A 16,799-nucleotide genomic window follows, 5' to 3' on the forward strand; every position below is an offset into this window, starting at 1 on the left:
GTTTCAGAGTCACCCACATGTGGCCAGGTCGGCACAGTCAGCTGTGGCAGAGCCTGGGCTCCAGGGTGATTTTCAGGGCAGTCTATGCTTCCTTCTTCTCAGAGGGCAGCTGGAGCTGCCCTCTTCCTCTTGGCACAGTGCTTGGTCAGTATTGCCCGGTGCCAAGGCTCAGTGCACAGTGCTCTGTGCTCAGGGCAGAGAGCAGGTTTATTTGGGTGCTGGCAGTCCCACAAGGGGGCACAGGCTGAGGAGAAAGCACAGTGGTTTCTGCACCTGTTTTCAAGCCTGAGTCTCAAAAGGTCCCAGGCTTAAACGCCTTAAGGTTTAAACACCTCTGCCGTCATAAACCAGAGCTGATCAGAGCCCTCCCCTCCCTCTCCCTCTCCCTCTCTTTCTCTCTCTCCCTTTCTCTCTCTCTCTCAATAAAATATCTAGGGCAGTGGCTCACCTGGTTGAGTGCAAACGGCACAGTGTGCAAGGACCCGGGTTCACCCCCACCAGCCCCCAGCCACAGGGGGGAAGCCTCACAAGTGGTGAAGCAGAGCTGCAGGTGTCTCTCTGTCTCTCTCCCTCTCTACTCCCCCCTTCCCTCTCAACTTCTCTCCCTCTGCCCAACAAATGAATGATTAAAATTTTAAAAGTAAGAATGGGAAGAGGTCAGACTTACGTCTCCAAGAACAGCCTCAGGCGGGGTCTGGGGAAGGGTGGGACGGGGTCCCTCTGGCCCTCGCGGTCAGTGGGCTCAGTGCAGCCCTGCTAAGTTCCTCCAAATAACCTCAAGGTCACGGGCCAGCACGATAGCTGACCTGGAGGGTGCGCTGACGGAGCCTCTGTGCTGTGGTGCCTCTCTGTCCGTCTGAGCTACACGTGACAGTGGGGTCTCCCACACTCACACATCCCAGCATGAGAGCTGGGCCTTGTCCCCGGGTCCCTCCACGTCACCCCCTTCCATTCCCCCAGGACACCGCAGACTCCGTGAAGCCAGTGGTCTTCTCCGTGGACATGGCGCTAGAGGACCCCACCCTGGGTCCCATGCTGGACCCCACCTGGCCCACGGCACTCAGAGCCTCGGTAAGGGCTGGACTGCGGGCCTAGGGGTCCCCCTCAGTCAGGCCAGCCCGGCCCACCACCCCTGGGACCCGGGGCCATCTCCAGAGGGGAGAGAGACTGCTCTGGCTTGAAGGTCCCCATACCCCCCAGGGGCTAGCTCTGAGCAGATCCTCAGGGACCAGAAAAGACCCCTGGTCTCGGCAGCCCCAGTCCAAACAAGAGTTCTGATGGCCAGCAGATGCCACTGGCTGAGTGTCCCTAGCAGGGATACAGAATCCCCCCAAATTCCTCATGTGGAGCTCTCCCCCCTCCTCCTCCTCCTCCCTCCCTATCCTCCCCCACCCTCCCCTCCCTCTCCTATCCTCCCTCCTCCTCAACTACTCTCCCCTTCCCTCCTCCCTCCCCCCTCCCTCTTCTTCCCCTCATCGCTCCCCACCCCCTGCCTCTGTTCACCCCACTGGGACCACTTAGCCCCACACACACCACGTCCCCTAAGCCATGTGTCCCAGTCCCACATCTCCGGGTCCCCAGACAGGTGGTGGGGGACTGTGTGGTGACCCGCGACAAAACCCCCTGCACCCCAGGTGCCCTTCTGGAATGGCTGCCACCAGGATGAGCACTGTGTCCCCGATCTGCAGCTGGATGCCCGCACTGACCTGCCCACAGCCGCGTGAGCCCCTCCCTCCTGGTGCCTGGGGTCGGGGGTCCTCCTGCTTGCCTGTCAGGGCCGCCTGGGGCAGCGACAGGGGCCAGGCCTATGTCCAGCTCCCTCCTTTTGCCTCTTAATGCCACTGGCCTCAGGAGAGACCCTTCCCCTGGGACCTTCGTCTCTGGGCCTCCATCTCTGCTCTGTCTCTGGGCTTTCATCTCTCAGCCTCTGTCTCTGCTCTGTCTCTGGGCCTCATATCCGGACCTCTGTCTCTGCTCTGTCTCTGGACCTCATCTCTGGGCCTCTGTCTCTGGACCTCATCTCTGGGCCTCTGTCTCTGCTCTGTCTCTGGACCTCATCTCTGGGCCCCCATCTCTGCTCTGTCTCTGGGCTTTCATCTCTCAGCCTCTGTCTCTGCTCTGTCTCTGGGCCTCATCTCTGGGCCTCCATCTCTGCTCTGTCTCTGGGCCTCATCTCTGGGCCTCCATCTCTGCTCTGTCTCTGGGATTTCATCTCTCAGCCTCTGTCTCTGCTCTGTCTCTGGGCCTCATCTCTGGGCCCCTATCTCTGCTCTGTCTCTGGGCTTTCATCTCTGGGCCTCTGTCTCTGGACCTCATCTCTGGGCCTCTGTCTCTGTGCCTCATCTCTGGGCCTCCATCTCTGCTCTGTCTCTGGACCTAATCTCTGGGCCTCTGTCTCTGATCTGTCTCTGGGCCTCATCTCTGGACCTCTTTCTCTGCTGTCTCTGGGCCTATCTCTGGGCCTCCATCTCTGCTGTCTCTGGGCCTATCTCTGGGCCTCCATCTCTGCTCTGTCTCTGGGCCTCATCTCTCAGCCTGTCTCTGCTCTGTCTCTGGGCCTCATCTCTGGGCCTCTGTCTCTGCTCTGTCTCTGGGCCTCATCTCTAGGCCTCCATCTCTGCTCTGTCTCTGGGCTTTCATCTCTCAGCCTGTCTCTGCTCTGTCTCTGGGCCTCATCTCTGGGCCTCTGTCTCTGCTCTGTCTCTGGGCCTCATCTCTGGGCCCCCATCTCTGCTCTGTCTCTGGGCCTCATCTCTGGGCCTCATCTCTGCCTGGGTCCCCCCTGGAGCTCTGGGAGATCCCCACACACACACCTGGAGGCAGGTAACCTTGAGTGACCTTAGGCCATTGAGACCCACCCCAGAGCTGCCCCTGGGTGGAGGCTGAGCCACATGGCCCCTTGGCCCCCCTCGGCCCCCAGCTGCCTGCAGCACCCACCCCACCCCCAACCCCGGGGGCACAGAGGAGCAGGGCACTGTCTCCATCCGCAGGGAGTTCTGTGGGCGGGTGCTGAGGCGGGCGCCCAGAGACTGCGCAGCCTACTCCTCCGCCTTCGACTCGGGGGTGTTCGTGGTGGAGAGCTCACGGCGCCGGGTGGCGGTGGAGGCGGTGCTGGAGAACCGTGGAGAGAACGCCTACGGGGCCACCCTCAACATCTCCCACTCCACCAACTTGCAGTTCGCCAGCCTCATCCAGAAGGTGGCGGTGGGCTGGGGCCCAAGGGGGTGGGGAGCGGGAGCTGGCACCTTGCTGGCACGTGTAAGGGCCTGGGTCGAGCCCTGGCACCACATGGGAGCACCTTGGAGCACTGAGGGAAGCTCCATGGATGGTGGAAGTGCTGTGGTGTCTCTCCCTGGTCTCCCCAACACACTCACATGCACACACACACACACCAGAACCAGCAGAACAGGGGGGCAGAGTGAAGGTTGTCCAGGCCCCCTCCCCATGAGGGTCCCCTATGGCCACCTCCCACAGCCCCTATGGCCCAGAGCCAGCACAGGCCACCCATCGGCTCCCCATGCCCCCATCCAGAGAGCCTGATTCTGTCTGCTTGAGACTCCAAGGCCGCCCTGCCCACCCCCACCATGGCTCTCAGGGGAGGAAGCCGGGAGGCTCCGGGGGCCATGGAGGTCCGCACCTGTGCCCCCTCAGCCCCAGGGGACATGCTCTGCCCACACTCTGGGGGTCCCACATCTCAGAGCTGGGAGCTTGGAGGGGTGGGTGGGGCCAGAACAGTCAGCTTGTCACTCAGGGGCTGGGAGGCAGGAATGGAGGGGGACAGGGCCCAGGGGACAGGACTGGGGAGCAGGAACAGAGGGGGACAGGGACAGAGGGGACAAGGGTCCAGGGGACAGGATTGGGGGCAGGGACAGAGAGGGGACAGGGCCTGGGGGACAGGGACAGAGAGGAGACAGAGAGGGGACATGGTTGGGGGACAGAGACAAAGGGGGGATAGGGCCCAAGGAACAGGACTGGGGGACATGGACAGAAGGGGGCAGGAACAAAGAGGACAGGGTCCAGGGGACAGGGACAGAGGGGGGACAGGGACGGGGGACAGGACTGGGAGAGAGACAGAGGGGACAGGGCGCAGGGGACAGGACTGGGGACAGGGACAGATGGGGGAAAGGGCCTGGGGGGACAGGATTGGGGGAGGGACAGTGGGGACAGGGTCAAGGGAGCAGCCTGTGGACTGGGGTCCCCAACTGCCATCTGCCCCTCCCCAGGATGAGTCTGAGGGCAGCATCGAGTGTGTGAGCGAGGAAAGGAGGCCACACAGGAAGACATGCAATGTCAGCTACCCCTTCCTCAAGGCCAAGGCTAAGGTGGGTCCGCAGGGTGGGGCCGGGGGGATGGAGGCAGGGAGGGGTGGGAGAGGAGGGCCAGCCGGAGCAGGGCTGGAGGATGGAGGCATATCCTTGACGTCTCCCCTAAGAGGACATTCGGAGTCCTAACTGACCGGCTGCCCCCCAGGGGCTGGCCTGGCACCCAGAACAGCGCCCACCCAGGCACCTTTATTTGGGGGCAGGGAATCCCCCCACTTTCACCCCACTGGCATCCCATGGTCAGTCTCCCTGTCCTCTGTTCTAGAAAGTTCCTGAAACACCCAGTCTCTGAGTTGGGGTGGGCAGGAAAAGGAACCTTTGCCTCGAGCTTAAACATGGAGCTTTGGGGTGTGGAGGGAGGGGGGGCTGGCAGAGGAGGGGAGATGCCAGTTTGGGGTGGAGAGGGGTGTACCTTCACCTCTGAGCAGCCGGGACCACTGAGTATTCTGGAGCCAGAGGGGACCTCTCGCTTAGCACAGGGGACTCCAACACAAAGGGCCTGAGGCCAGGGGTACGGCAGAGCAATGGTGTGCACCCAGGGGTGGGGTCCCCAGGGTGAGGGCAGGCTGGGGGCAGCTCAGGGAGCAGGAGGGGGGCAGGATGGGGGTGCCTCAGGGCACCCCAGACAGGAAGATGGTTGTCAGGGTGAGGCTCCGGCCAGCCTGGGACCAGGCGCACAGTCCACCCCCACTCACCCCCCAGAAAGATGGGCCCTGATGTCTTGGAGAAAGAGCTCAGCAAAGTCCCCTGGCACTGGCCCCACAGGCAGGAAGAGGGTTGTACATCATGGGGTCACAGGCAGGGGGGACCAGCACCCCCAGAGAGGAGGCCATGGGTGTGTCAGTTCAATGGGTGGGGCGTGGTGGCCCCCACACGCCGCCAAGTCTCACCCTCCTTGCTGGATGCAGAAGGGGCTCAGGGAGCCCCGGGGACGTTGGGGAGCAGCTGCTGGCCCCTCCTGCATCTTCTGCCTCAGAGCCCAGGGCCTGAGCTGTCTTCTCAGGTGCAAAGCAGCCGGGAGGTGTCCCCACAGCCCAGATCCCTGCCCCCAGCATCTCCTGCCACTCCCCTGCCCACTGCCCCACCCAGGGGTCCTCTGGGGTGCAGGACAAGATGCCACAGCTTCACTCCCTCCCGCAGGTGGCTTTCCGCCTGGATTTTGAGTTCAGCAAGTCCGTCTTCCTCCACCACCTGGAGATCAAGCTGGCGGCTGGCAGGTCGGACCCCGCCCCTCACCTCCTCCCCCTACCCACCCCTGCCTACCCTGCCCCCCCACCAGGCACCAAGGGGAACCAAGAGCAGGGGCGAGGGTAACCCCCACCTGTGGCCACCAGAGGGCACCCAGAGTCAGCACCCACCCAGGTGTGGCCCTGCCTGCAGCCACCAGATGGCGTCCAGAACCAAGGGCCAGGTGTAGCTCCACTTACCACCACCAGGGGGCGCCCAGGGTCAGAACTCGGCTGTAATCCCACCTGTGGCACCAGAGGGCACCCAGAGTCGGTGCCCAGCTGTGATCTGACCTGTTTCCACCAGGGGGCACCCAGTCAGATTCACCAGGGTGCTCCTGTGTCTGGGCCCAGATGAGGCTCCACTTACCACCACCAGAGAGGATCCAGGGTCGGCACTCAGGGTCAAAGCTTAGGTGAAATCTCACCTGCCACCAGCAGGAGTGTTTAGAGTCAAAGCACAGGTGTGGCTCCAATCACTACCACCAGAGGGCACGCAGGGTCAGCACCAGATGTAATCTCACCTGTGACCACCAGAGGGCACGCAGGGTCAGCACCCAGATGTAATCTCACCTGTGACCACCAGAGGGCACGCAGGGTCAGCACCAGATGTAATCTCACCTGTGACCACCAGAGGGCACGCAGGGTCAGCACCAGATGTAATCTCACCTGTGACCACCAGAGAGCACGCAGGGTCAGCACCAGATGTAATCTCACCTGTGACCACCAGAGGGCGCCCAGGGTCAGCACCAGATGTAATCTCACCTGTGACCACCAGAGGGCGCCCAGGGTCAGCACCAGATGTAATCTCACCTGTGACCACCAGAGGGCACGCAGGGTCAGCACCAGATGTAATCTCACCTGTGACCACCAGAGGGCGCCCAGGGTCAGCACCAGATGTAATCTCACCTGTGACCACCAGAGGGCACGCAGGGTCAGCACCCAGATGTAATCTCACCTGTGACCACCAGAGGGCGCCCAGGGTCAGCACCAGATGTAATCTCACCTGTGACCACCAGAGGGCACCCAGGGTCAGCACCCAGATGTAATCTCACCTGTGACCACCAGAGGGCACGCAGGGTCAGCACCCAGATGTAATCTCACCTGTGACCACCAGAGGGCGCCCAGGGTCAGCACCAGATGTAATCTCACCTGTGACCACCAGAGGGCACGCAGGGTCAGCACCCAGATGTAATCTCACCTGTGACCACCAGAGGGCGCCCAGGGTCAGCACCAGATGTAATCTCACCTGTGACCACCAGAGGGCGCCCAGGGTCAGCACCCAGATGTAATCTCACCTGTGACCACCAGAGGGCGCCCAGGGTCAGCACCAGATGTAATCTCACCTGTGACCACCAGAGGGCACCCAGGGTCAGCACCCAGATGTAATCTCACCTGTGACCACCAGAGGGCACGCAGGGTCAGCACCCAGATGTAATCTCACCTGTGACCACCAGAGGGCGCCCAGGGTCAGCACCAGATGTAATCTCACCTGTGACCACCAGAGGGCACGCAGGGTCAGCACCCAGATGTAATCTCACCTGTGACCACCAGAGGGCGCCCAGGGTCAGCACCAGATGTAATCTCACCTGTGACCACCAGAGGGCGCCCAGGGTCAGCACCCAGATGTAATCTCACCTGTGACCACCAGAGGGCACGCAGGGTCAGCACCAGATGTAATCTCACCTGTGACCACCAGAGGGCACGCAGGGTCAGCACCCAGATGTAATCTCACCTGTGACCACCAGAGGGCACGCAGGGTCAGCACCAGATGTAATCTCACCTGTGACCACCAGAGGGCACGCAGGGTCAGCACCAGATGTAATCTCACCTGTGACCACCAGAGAGCACGCAGGGTCAGCACCAGATGTAATCTCACCTGTGACCACCAGAGGGCGCCCAGGGTCAGCACCAGATGTAATCTCACCTGTGACCACCAGAGGGCGCCCAGGGTCAGCACCAGATGTAATCTCACCTGTGACCACCAGAGGGCACGCAGGGTCAGCACCAGATGTAATCTCACCTGTGACCACCAGAGGGCGCCCAGGGTCAGCACCAGATGTAATCTCACCTGTGACCACCAGAGGGCACGCAGGGTCAGCACCCAGATGTAATCTCACCTGTGACCACCAGAGGGCGCCCAGGGTCAGCACCAGATGTAATCTCACCTGTGACCACCAGAGGGCACCCAGGGTCAGCACCCAGATGTAATCTCACCTGTGACCACCAGAGGGCACGCAGGGTCAGCACCCAGATGTAATCTCACCTGTGACCACCAGAGGGCGCCCAGGGTCAGCACCAGATGTAATCTCACCTGTGACCACCAGAGGGCACGCAGGGTCAGCACCCAGATGTAATCTCACCTGTGACCACCAGAGGGCGCCCAGGGTCAGCACCAGATGTAATCTCACCTGTGACCACCAGAGGGCGCCCAGGGTCAGCACCCAGATGTAATCTCACCTGTGACCACCAGAGGGCACGCAGGGTCAGCACCCAGATGTAATCTCACCTGTGACCACCAGAGGGCGCCCAGGGTCAGCACCAGATGTAATCTCACCTGTGACCACCAGAGGGCACGCAGGGTCAGCACCCAGATGTAATCTCACCTGTGACCACCAGAGGGCGCCCAGGGTCAGCACCAGATGTAATCTCACCTGTGACCACCAGAGGGCGCCCAGGGTCAGCACCCAGATGTAATCTCACCTGTGACCACCAGAGGGCGCCCAGGGTCAGCACCAGATGTAATCTCACCTGTGACCACCAGAGGGCACCCAGGGTCAGCACCCAGATGTAATCTCACCTGTGACCACCAGAGGGCACGCAGGGTCAGCACCCAGATGTAATCTCACCTGTGACCACCAGAGGGCGCCCAGGGTCAGCACCCAGATTGGCCGCACACTCACACTGGTTGTTGAGTGGCCCCTTGGGCTCGTGTGTCCCCTGCCTGGCCCAGCGGGTCCCCAGCAGCCCCCTCACAGAGAGGCTTAGCCCCCCAGATGCTCCAGGGGTCACACTCGGCCTCTTGAGGAGACAAGCACCCCCGGCTGCCCGCGGGAGCTGCCCCCCGCCAGGTTGCCCCAGGTCCCCCGACTCCCACCGGCTCAGTCCCCGAGGCTGAGCCCAGAGGCTGAGGCCCCCTCCGCGGCCCCTCCAGCAGACACCCACCCCTGCGGCCGCCCCCCTGAGTGAGCGCTGTCTCTGCAGTGACAGTGACGAGGAGGACAACACCCGGGAGGACAACACAGCCCTGCTGCGTCTGCAGCTCAAGTATGAGGCCGACCTCCTCTTCACCAGGTGGGGGAGCCCCGACTCGGGTGCCAGCGTGGGCTCTGGGGGCTCTGGACTGCTGGGCAGCTCCATAGGTGGGGAGCAGAGCTGTGTCCTGTCTCTCTCCGTCTCTGAAATAAAAGAGAAAGGAAAGGTCACCTGGAAGTGGGGGACAAGGGCCTTAAATGGCCAGCAGACACAGCAGGGAGGTGGCCACAGGCGGCTGGCCCAGGGGCTGGGCAGCACAGGGGTGAGGCTGGGTGGGGTGGCCTCTGTTCTCCGCCCCTATGCTCAGGCCTGTGCCCTGCCTGGCGCCCTGCCCGCAGGAGCAGCAACCTGACCCACTACGAGGTCAAGGCCCACAGCTCACTGGACACGCCCGACGGCCTGGGGCCACCCTTCCACTGCACCTTTAAGGTGAGCCTGGGCGGGGGCCCCATGCCGGCAGGGAACTGAGGAAGACAAGGGCCCCCCATACTGGAGCAGGAACTGAGCAAAGCCCCCTCGCCTTGTGGCTCCAGGCAGGTTCCTTGGCCCCACCCGGAAAGGGGGTGCTGGGCTACGTGGGGGCTGGAGACCCCAGTGCGGTGCACAGAGCAGTTGGGAGCCCGCCCGGGGGGAGGGGCTGCTGAGTACAGCACGTGCGAGCAGGGACCCACCCCTGGCAGCTCTGGGAGTGGCCCACGGTGTGTCCCCAGGCCTGACTCCCAGCCGAGTCCCCCTGCCCCCCCAGATCCAGAACCTGGGATTATTCCCAGTCCATGGGGTGACACTCAAGATTACTGTCCCTGTGGCCACACGGGGTGGCAACCGTGTGCTGTTTCTGCAGGACTTTCTCCTGGAACAGGTAGGCCAGAGCCACCCAGCAGGGGCCAGGACACCCAGCAGGGGCCAGGACACCTGGGAGGGGCCAGGACACCCAGCAGGGGCCAGGACAACCTGGAGGAGTCAGGACACACAGCAGGGGCCAGGACACCCGGGAGGGGCCAGGACACCCAGCAGGGGCCAGGACACCCAGCAGGAGTCAGGACACCCAGCAGGGGCCAGGACACCCAGCAGGGGCCAGGACACCCAGGAGGGGCCAGGACACCCAGCAGGGGCCAGGACACCCATCAGGGGCCAGGACACCCGGGAGGGGCCAGGACACCCAGCAGGGGCCAGGACACTCAGGAGGGGCCAGGACACCCGGGAGGGGCCAGGACATCCAGCAGGGGCCAGGACACCCAGGAGGGGCCAGGACACCCAGCAGGGGCCAGGACACCCAGCAGGAGTCAGGACACCCAGCAGGGGCCAGGACACCCAGCAGGGGCCAGGACACCCAGGAGGGGCCAGGACACCCAGCAGGGGCCAGGACACCCATCAGGGGCCAGGACACCCGGGAGGGGCCAGGACACCCAGCAGGGGCCAGGACACTCAGGAGGGGCCAGGACACCCGGGAGGGGCCAGGACATCCAGCAGGGGCCAGGACACCCAGGAGGGGCCAGGACACCCAGCAGGGGCCAGGACACCCAGCAGGGGCCAGGACACCCAGCAGGGGCCAGGACACCCAGCAGGGGCCAGGGCACCCAGGAGGGGCCAGGACACCCAGCAGGGGCCAGGACACCGGTTCACTCTGCAGGGAGACGAGTCCTGCAGCACCTGGGGCAACAGCACTGAGTACCGCAGAGTCCCCTCAGAGGAGGATCTGAGCCGCACCCCGCAGCTGGTGAGTGTCGCAGGAGCCGGGAGAGTGGGATGCGGGCCGCTGGGCCACGTGCTCAGAGCCAGGGGGCCCTAAGAGGCTCCAGAAGAGGAGGCAGGTGCACCCCACACGCTCAGAGGAGGAGCAAGTGGCCTGAAGGGATGGGTGGCCAAGGGTCCGAGGGTTCTGGCTGAGCCCTGCTGAGAGAAGAGTGGGGGCAGCCCGCCTGGGGAGAGGACCAGGGTTCGAGTTCCCACACCTGAGGCCTGGGGCAGGGGCAGGGGCTGGGAGAGGAGCAGTGTTTGGTGGGGACAGGCCCAGGCTGGTCACTGCTGTCTCGTCTATGCTCAGCGGCCTCTGTCACAGTCACTGTCCCCACTCTCCCCCCACACAGGCCTTTTTTGGGAAGTGGTGCACACACTCAGGAAAAGGACTGGAGGGTGGGGACTTGGGGTCACTAGGGAGGCCGGGAGATGACGTCACCCTCAGGACACCTGAATTCTGTGTCCGAGGCTGTCACCTGGTGGCCACAGGGGTCACTCGAGTTCAGCCGTCCTGTGCCATGAGTGGCTTTTCTTGTATTGCTGAGGCACAGCTGTTTTTGGCTTTTGGTAAAGACATAGAGAGGGAAGTAGAGGATAGAAAGGGAGAGGGACAGGGAGAGAGAGAGAGAGAGAAAAAGATACAGCCCTGCTTCCCCCCTGCAGGTGGGGACCAGGGGCTTGAACCCGGGCCCTTGTAATGTGTGCACTCAACTGGGTGTGTGACCACTGGCCACGTGTGGTTTTTTAAAGGTGGATTGACTGTTGGCTGGTTGTTTGATTGAATGAGTGAGAGGATGGCCAAGTGAGGCTGCAGCACCGTTCAGTCACACGCAAGGGGATCCCACATGCAGGACCTGCACATACCAGCTGAGCCTCCTCCTTGCTGGGATGGCCTAGTCTCAATTCTGACATGACTTCAACTTCCTCTCACTGATATTAGCTGATTGCCCAGGCCCTTATTTGAGCACCAGACACAGCACCCAGGGAGCCCATGGAGGGTGGGCAGGGCTGTGGGGTCTCTCCTCTCTCAGCACCATGCACAGCACCCAGGGAGCCCATGGAGGGTGGGCAGGGCTGTGGGTCTCTCCTCTCTCAGCACCCTGCACAGCACCCAGGGAGCCCATGGAGGGTGGGCAGGGCTGTGGGGTCTCTCCTCTCTCAGCACCCTGCACAGCACCCAGGGAGCCCATGGAGGGTGGGCAGGGCTGTGGGGTCTCTCCTCTCTCAGCACCCTGCACAGCACCCAGGGAGCCCATGGAGGGTGGGCAGGGCTGTGGGGTCTCTCCTCTCTCAGCACCAGGCACAGCACCCAGGGAGCCCATGGAGGGTGGGCAGGGCTGTGGGGTCTCTCCTCTCTCAGCACCCTGCACAGCACCCAGGGAGCCCATGGAGGGTGGGCAGGGCTGTGGGGTGTCTGCTCTCTCAGCACCAGGCACAGCACCCAGGGAGCCCATGGAGGGTGGGCAGGGCTGTGGGGTGTCTCCTCTCTCAGCACCAGGCACAGCACCCAGGGAGCCCATGGAGGGTGGGCAGGGCTGTGGGGTGTCTCCTCTCTCAGCACCAGGCACAGCACCCAGGGAGCCCATGGAGGGTGGGCAGGGCTGTGGGGTGTCTCCTCTCTCAGCACCCTGCACAGCACCCAGGGAGCCCATGGAGGGTGGGCAGGGCTGTGGGGTGTCTCCTCTCTCAGCACCAGGCACAGCACCCAGGGAGCCCATGGAGGGTGGGCAGGGCTGTGGGGTCTCTCCTCTCTCAGCACCAGGCACAGCACCCAGGGAGCCCATGGAGGGTGGGCAGGGCTGTGGGGTCTCTCCTCTCTCAGCACCCTGCACAGCACCCAGGGAGCCCATGGAGGGTGGGCAGGGCTGTGGGGTCTCTCCTCTCTCAGCACCCTGCACAGCACCCAGGGAGCCCATGGAGGGTGGGCAGGGCTGTGGGTCTCTTCAGCACGGGGTCCCAAGTTCAGTCTCTGGCATCACATGTGCCCTGGAGATGCCCTGCCTGCTATTAACAGCAGGGCAGCTGACAGTCCTTGTCTCTCACCCCTGCCCCGGACACCCTGCAGCCCAGCCCTGTGTGCCTACCCCCTTCTTTGTGTCCCTGTCCTCTGTTCCCCCCTCCCCAGGCCCTCTGCTCATCCCATTCCCCCCTTTCAGAACCACAGCAACTCTGACGTGGCCACCATCAGCTGCCCCGTGAGGCTGGCCCCCAACCAGGAGCTGCACGCCCACCTGCAGGGGCGGCTGTGGCTCCCTTCCCTCCACGCGGTGGGTAGGGGTGGGGATGGCGAGGGGAGGGGGCTTAGGGGAGGGGGCTTGAGGGGGGACCCCCCACCATGCTGACCAGCCCACCCCCAGCTCCGGTACAGGGCGCTGGGGCTCTCAGTGCACGCGGCCCTGCAGAGACAGTTCCACAGCCCCTTCATCTTCCGTGAGGAGGACCCCAGCCGCCAGGTCAGCCAGGGAGCCCCCAGCCCCCATTCACGCTCCATTTGGGGGGCTGGCTCTGTGTCCAGTCAGTCTGGACATCTGGGGGCACCCCCGACACTTGTCTCCGCCCTGGCAGGTGACCTTTGAGCTGTCCAAGCGGGAGGACTGGCACGTGCCCATCTGGGTCATCGTGGGCAGCACGCTGGGCGGCCTCCTGCTGCTGGCACTGCTGGTGCTGGCGCTCTGGAAGGTGAGGGGCGCTGCAGACCCCCTCCTCCTCTGCTCTCCCCTCCTCCTGCATCCTCTTCCTCCCCCACCCCACCCCACCCCACGCCCACCCGGCTGCGTGCTGCCCTGGTCCTGTCTCCTAAGTAAGTTTAGACAAAGCAGCTGGTCCCCTGGAGCCGGGGAGGAGGTGGGGGTGGGTGCTCTGAGCAGAGCAGGACAGCGGGAGGGTGGGGGCCCTGGCCTGCCTCCTCCCACCATGACTTGAGACCCCCCCCCACTTCTCCACAGCTCGGCTTCTTTAGAAGTGCCCGACGCCGGAGGGACCCCAGCCTCAACCCCACCCCCAAAGGGCTGGACTGAGGCTCCAGAGGCCGAGTCACGGGGACAGGAGGGACAGGAGGGACAGGAGGGGACAGGAGGGGACAGGACAGTCCCGGTGGGAGGCCGAGCCCTGGAGAGCCGGCAGCACTCACTCTGATGGACAGAAGCCCAGCGATGGCCCACGGCCCCCACGGACCTCGGGGGACCCCTTCATGGAGGGCCCGCGCCCCCACCCACCATGGTGCTAGAGACCCCACGTCCCCTCCCGGGACCCAGCCCACTGCCAGCCCCCGGCTCCAGCTCCGGATGGACAGACAGATGGTGGCGCACTGTCCCCTCCCACCACCACACACACACACACACACACACACACACACAATGCCCGGGAGCTCGAGACTCCCACACAGACACCCCGGGACATAGCCCGATGGGGTGTGACGGATGGAGATGGTGCCGGGCGGGTGCCGGCCCCGGACGGGAGCCTGGAGGGAGCCCCGCTGCCGTCACAGACACTCCTGTCCACACGGGGGCCCGGGGCTCCACACCCACTCGGCAGCCAGGGGTCCTGTGGGGAGCCCCCTTGTGGCAGCCCTCCTCCTCCTCCGACCCCCATTGGAGAGCGGGCTGGACAGGCTCTGGGGCACAGGGACCCCTCCCCGCAGCTCCAAGCCAGTAGGGACAGGAAGTGCCGTCTCCCTGCGATGGCGCCCAGCTGAACGATTCATACCTGGGCCCTCTTCTCCAGGCGGAGGTGGGGGCATCAAAGGCGGCTGTCCCCCTCCCCGCAGACCCTCTTTCCTGCTGTCAATCTTTCTGGCGTTTTGGAAAATACAGCACTCACAGCCACGGCTCAGGTTCCCCTCCATCCTCTGGGGCACCCTGGTCCGGTTCTCTGAAGGGGGGCTGCTGGAGAGGGGCCCACCCCCTCCGATTGTTCCTGAATGCTTGGGACCCTTCAGCACCCCCATCGATCCAGCCTGCCCTCGTTCTATGCCCCTGCACCCCTGAAAGCCAGATGCAGACCCTCAGCCCCCTCCCACCTCCCGACAGCATAGCAGGGAAGTGGAGAATAGATTCCTGGGGTGTCTGAGCCCCGATGCACCTCCCCAGCTCAGGACTGAGAAGACACCTGCGGTGGGGGGTGGAGGCCCTGGGTCCTGTGAGCCAGGCCCCTGGCTACCCAGGCAGCCTCGAACCCTTCCTGGGTGGGGTTCAGAGCCGGCCTGCAGGACCAAGGGGCTCCTGACCAAAGCCCAACTTCCTTGAGCTTGGCAGTCATGTTCTTAAACCCTGTGCCCTCCTCGCTGCCTGGACCTCTGCCTCTCCAGGTGAGCTTGGTCAGGGCTGAGAGTCAGGCTCAGGACAGAGAAGCTGGGGTGTGGGTGGCAGGGTGTCACCCTCCTTGCAGCCTGAAGTTCCAGGCAGGGCCCAGGGGACAGCAGGGGCCAGCTGGGAGGGGCTGGGGCATGGGTGTCAGAGGCCTGGCCGGCCGCATCCGTTCCTAGCTCCCACGAGCGGCTCCAGCCTGGGGTCCAGAGGGCTCTCTGGCTGCCCCAAGTCTGGAGAGCAGGCTTCTCCCAGGTCTCGGGGTCCCTGGGGTCCCCCTCGGGTGCTGGGTGAAGGCAGGCGCACATGCCGTTGTCCATGAGTGCTAGGAAGCCCCACATGCCGCCCCCCACCCTCCTCCTACTCCCCCCCAACACCAGCACTGAGAGCAGCCATGGGGCTGGTGAGATGGTTCACCTGGGCAGTGTGCTGCTTTGCAAGGCCCAGGTTCCAGCCCGGCTCCCACTGCACTGAGGGAACTGTGGTGCTATGATCTCTCTCTGTCTGTCTCTCTGTCATCTCTATATAATTTCTCTCCTCTGCTCTGATGGTGGCCCTGTGCTCTCTGGGGTTTCAGGGGGTTGGGGCTGGCACCTGGGGACGATGGAGGGCCGAGCCCTCAGCAAACCTGAGGTTTCTCCCGGGTCCTCTCGGGCCCTCGCATGTGCTCCTGGCTGTTTTGAGTTTCAGGAGGCCACGTGACAAAGGCTGCTGGGGCCAAGGCCTCATCCCGAACCCCAGTTCCAGGTCCCCCGCACCAGGGGTGGTGGGCATTCCGCAGCTGGGCTCACCCTTAGCAGAGCTGAGTTCAGGGACAGAGCTGTGCAGACAGCATGCTACGCAGCCCTGGGGGCACCTCGGCCCCTCCAGCTGGGACGGTGCTATGCAGGCAGCTGCCCCAGGCCCTTCCTCAGAGGGCGGCCCTGCCTCTCCCCGGGTGACCTGCAGGCAGGCGCCACAGACCTGCACAGAGCTCACAGCGCCTGGAGGTGCCGGAATGTTCTGAGCTTCCTGAAATGGTGTGGCCTTCCCCAGTGGCCTGTGGGCCAGCAGCAGTGGCCAGCACAGCCCCAGGGAGTTCCTGGCCTCCCCTTTGGTTAGGGAACAAGGTCTCTCCTCTTGGCCAAAGCTGTGTTCAGCTCTGACTTATGGTAGTGCCGAGAGTTGAACCTGGGGCCTGGAGTGCTTCTTGAGGTGGACCCGACAGTGCCAACACACCACAGGGTCGGAAGGAGACACCTGGGGTGCGGGACGAGCTTGCGGGAGGAGGTGTGAGTGGCACCCAGGCACGGCGTCCAAGGGCTCCGAGGGTCCCTGCTCTCGCAGCCGCCTGGACCCCATGCCCCACAGGTGTCAGCCAGCCTGGAGCGGCGGCAGCTGGCCTCCTCGGCGTCCTCTCCCAGCACGTGCTTCAGTCACTGCAGAAGCTGCGTCCCAGCCAGTGGCCAGGCCCTGCACCCGGTGACCTGCCGGGGTCCCCTTCTCGTCACCCTCGTCTAAGTCTTGGGCTCCTGCTCAGCGTCCAGTCCACGTCCCCCCCGTGACCCTCAGGATTTATGTCAGAGACACGGGAGTCCGTCCATGGGCCTTCTGTGCCACCGTGTGTCCTGTTAGTCTGGGGTGTCCCTGCCAGCAAGCGGGCACAGCTGCTGAGGCAAGAAGGGGCACTGAGGGGCGAAGGGGGCAGCGGGGACGCAGAAGGGTCCGGCCAGCACTCGGGGACCACCAGGAAAACACTCAGAGGCGGCAGCGACTCGGGGTGGCAGGTTCTGAGAGAGATGCTTGGGCAGGAGGGTGAAGCAGAATCCAAGATCTACAGGGTGCGTAGGAGCCTGTCGCAAGCCTGTCAGAACCGGAACCCAGGACCCAGCAGGACAAGCTCCCCAGGCAGGCGGCATGTTCCTCCCACAGAGCCTGGCATTCAGGTGGCTGGGCACAGCTGTGGACTCAGCACC

The 16,799-nt window shown here is 63.9% G+C and overlaps 1 protein-coding gene across 1 annotated transcript in view; it reads left to right on the forward strand.

Annotated features, from left to right (window-relative positions):
• ITGA11 (integrin subunit alpha 11) overlaps window positions 1-13,870 on the forward strand; it is an 81,326-nt gene extending 67,456 nt beyond the window's left edge. Inside the window, exons 18-30 of the mRNA XM_060175701.1 lie at window positions 961-1,071; window positions 1,635-1,720; window positions 2,991-3,198; window positions 4,224-4,322; window positions 5,463-5,539; window positions 8,753-8,842; window positions 9,142-9,232; window positions 9,549-9,662; window positions 10,434-10,520; window positions 12,697-12,807; window positions 12,898-12,993; window positions 13,106-13,219; window positions 13,486-13,870. Of these exons, the coding sequence (XP_060031684.1) occupies window positions 961-1,071; window positions 1,635-1,720; window positions 2,991-3,198; window positions 4,224-4,322; window positions 5,463-5,539; window positions 8,753-8,842; window positions 9,142-9,232; window positions 9,549-9,662; window positions 10,434-10,520; window positions 12,697-12,807; window positions 12,898-12,993; window positions 13,106-13,219; window positions 13,486-13,557 (1,356 nt within the window). The 3' untranslated portion in view covers window positions 13,558-13,870. The remainder of the gene's footprint in view (window positions 1-960; window positions 1,072-1,634; window positions 1,721-2,990; window positions 3,199-4,223; window positions 4,323-5,462; window positions 5,540-8,752; window positions 8,843-9,141; window positions 9,233-9,548; window positions 9,663-10,433; window positions 10,521-12,696; window positions 12,808-12,897; window positions 12,994-13,105; window positions 13,220-13,485) is intronic.
• The last annotated feature ends 2,929 nt before the right edge of the window (window positions 13,871-16,799 follow it).

The sequence above is a fragment of the Erinaceus europaeus genome, chromosome 16 (genome assembly GCF_950295315.1).
Source record: "Erinaceus europaeus chromosome 16, mEriEur2.1, whole genome shotgun sequence".
NCBI lineage: Eukaryota > Metazoa > Chordata > Mammalia > Eulipotyphla > Erinaceidae > Erinaceus > Erinaceus europaeus.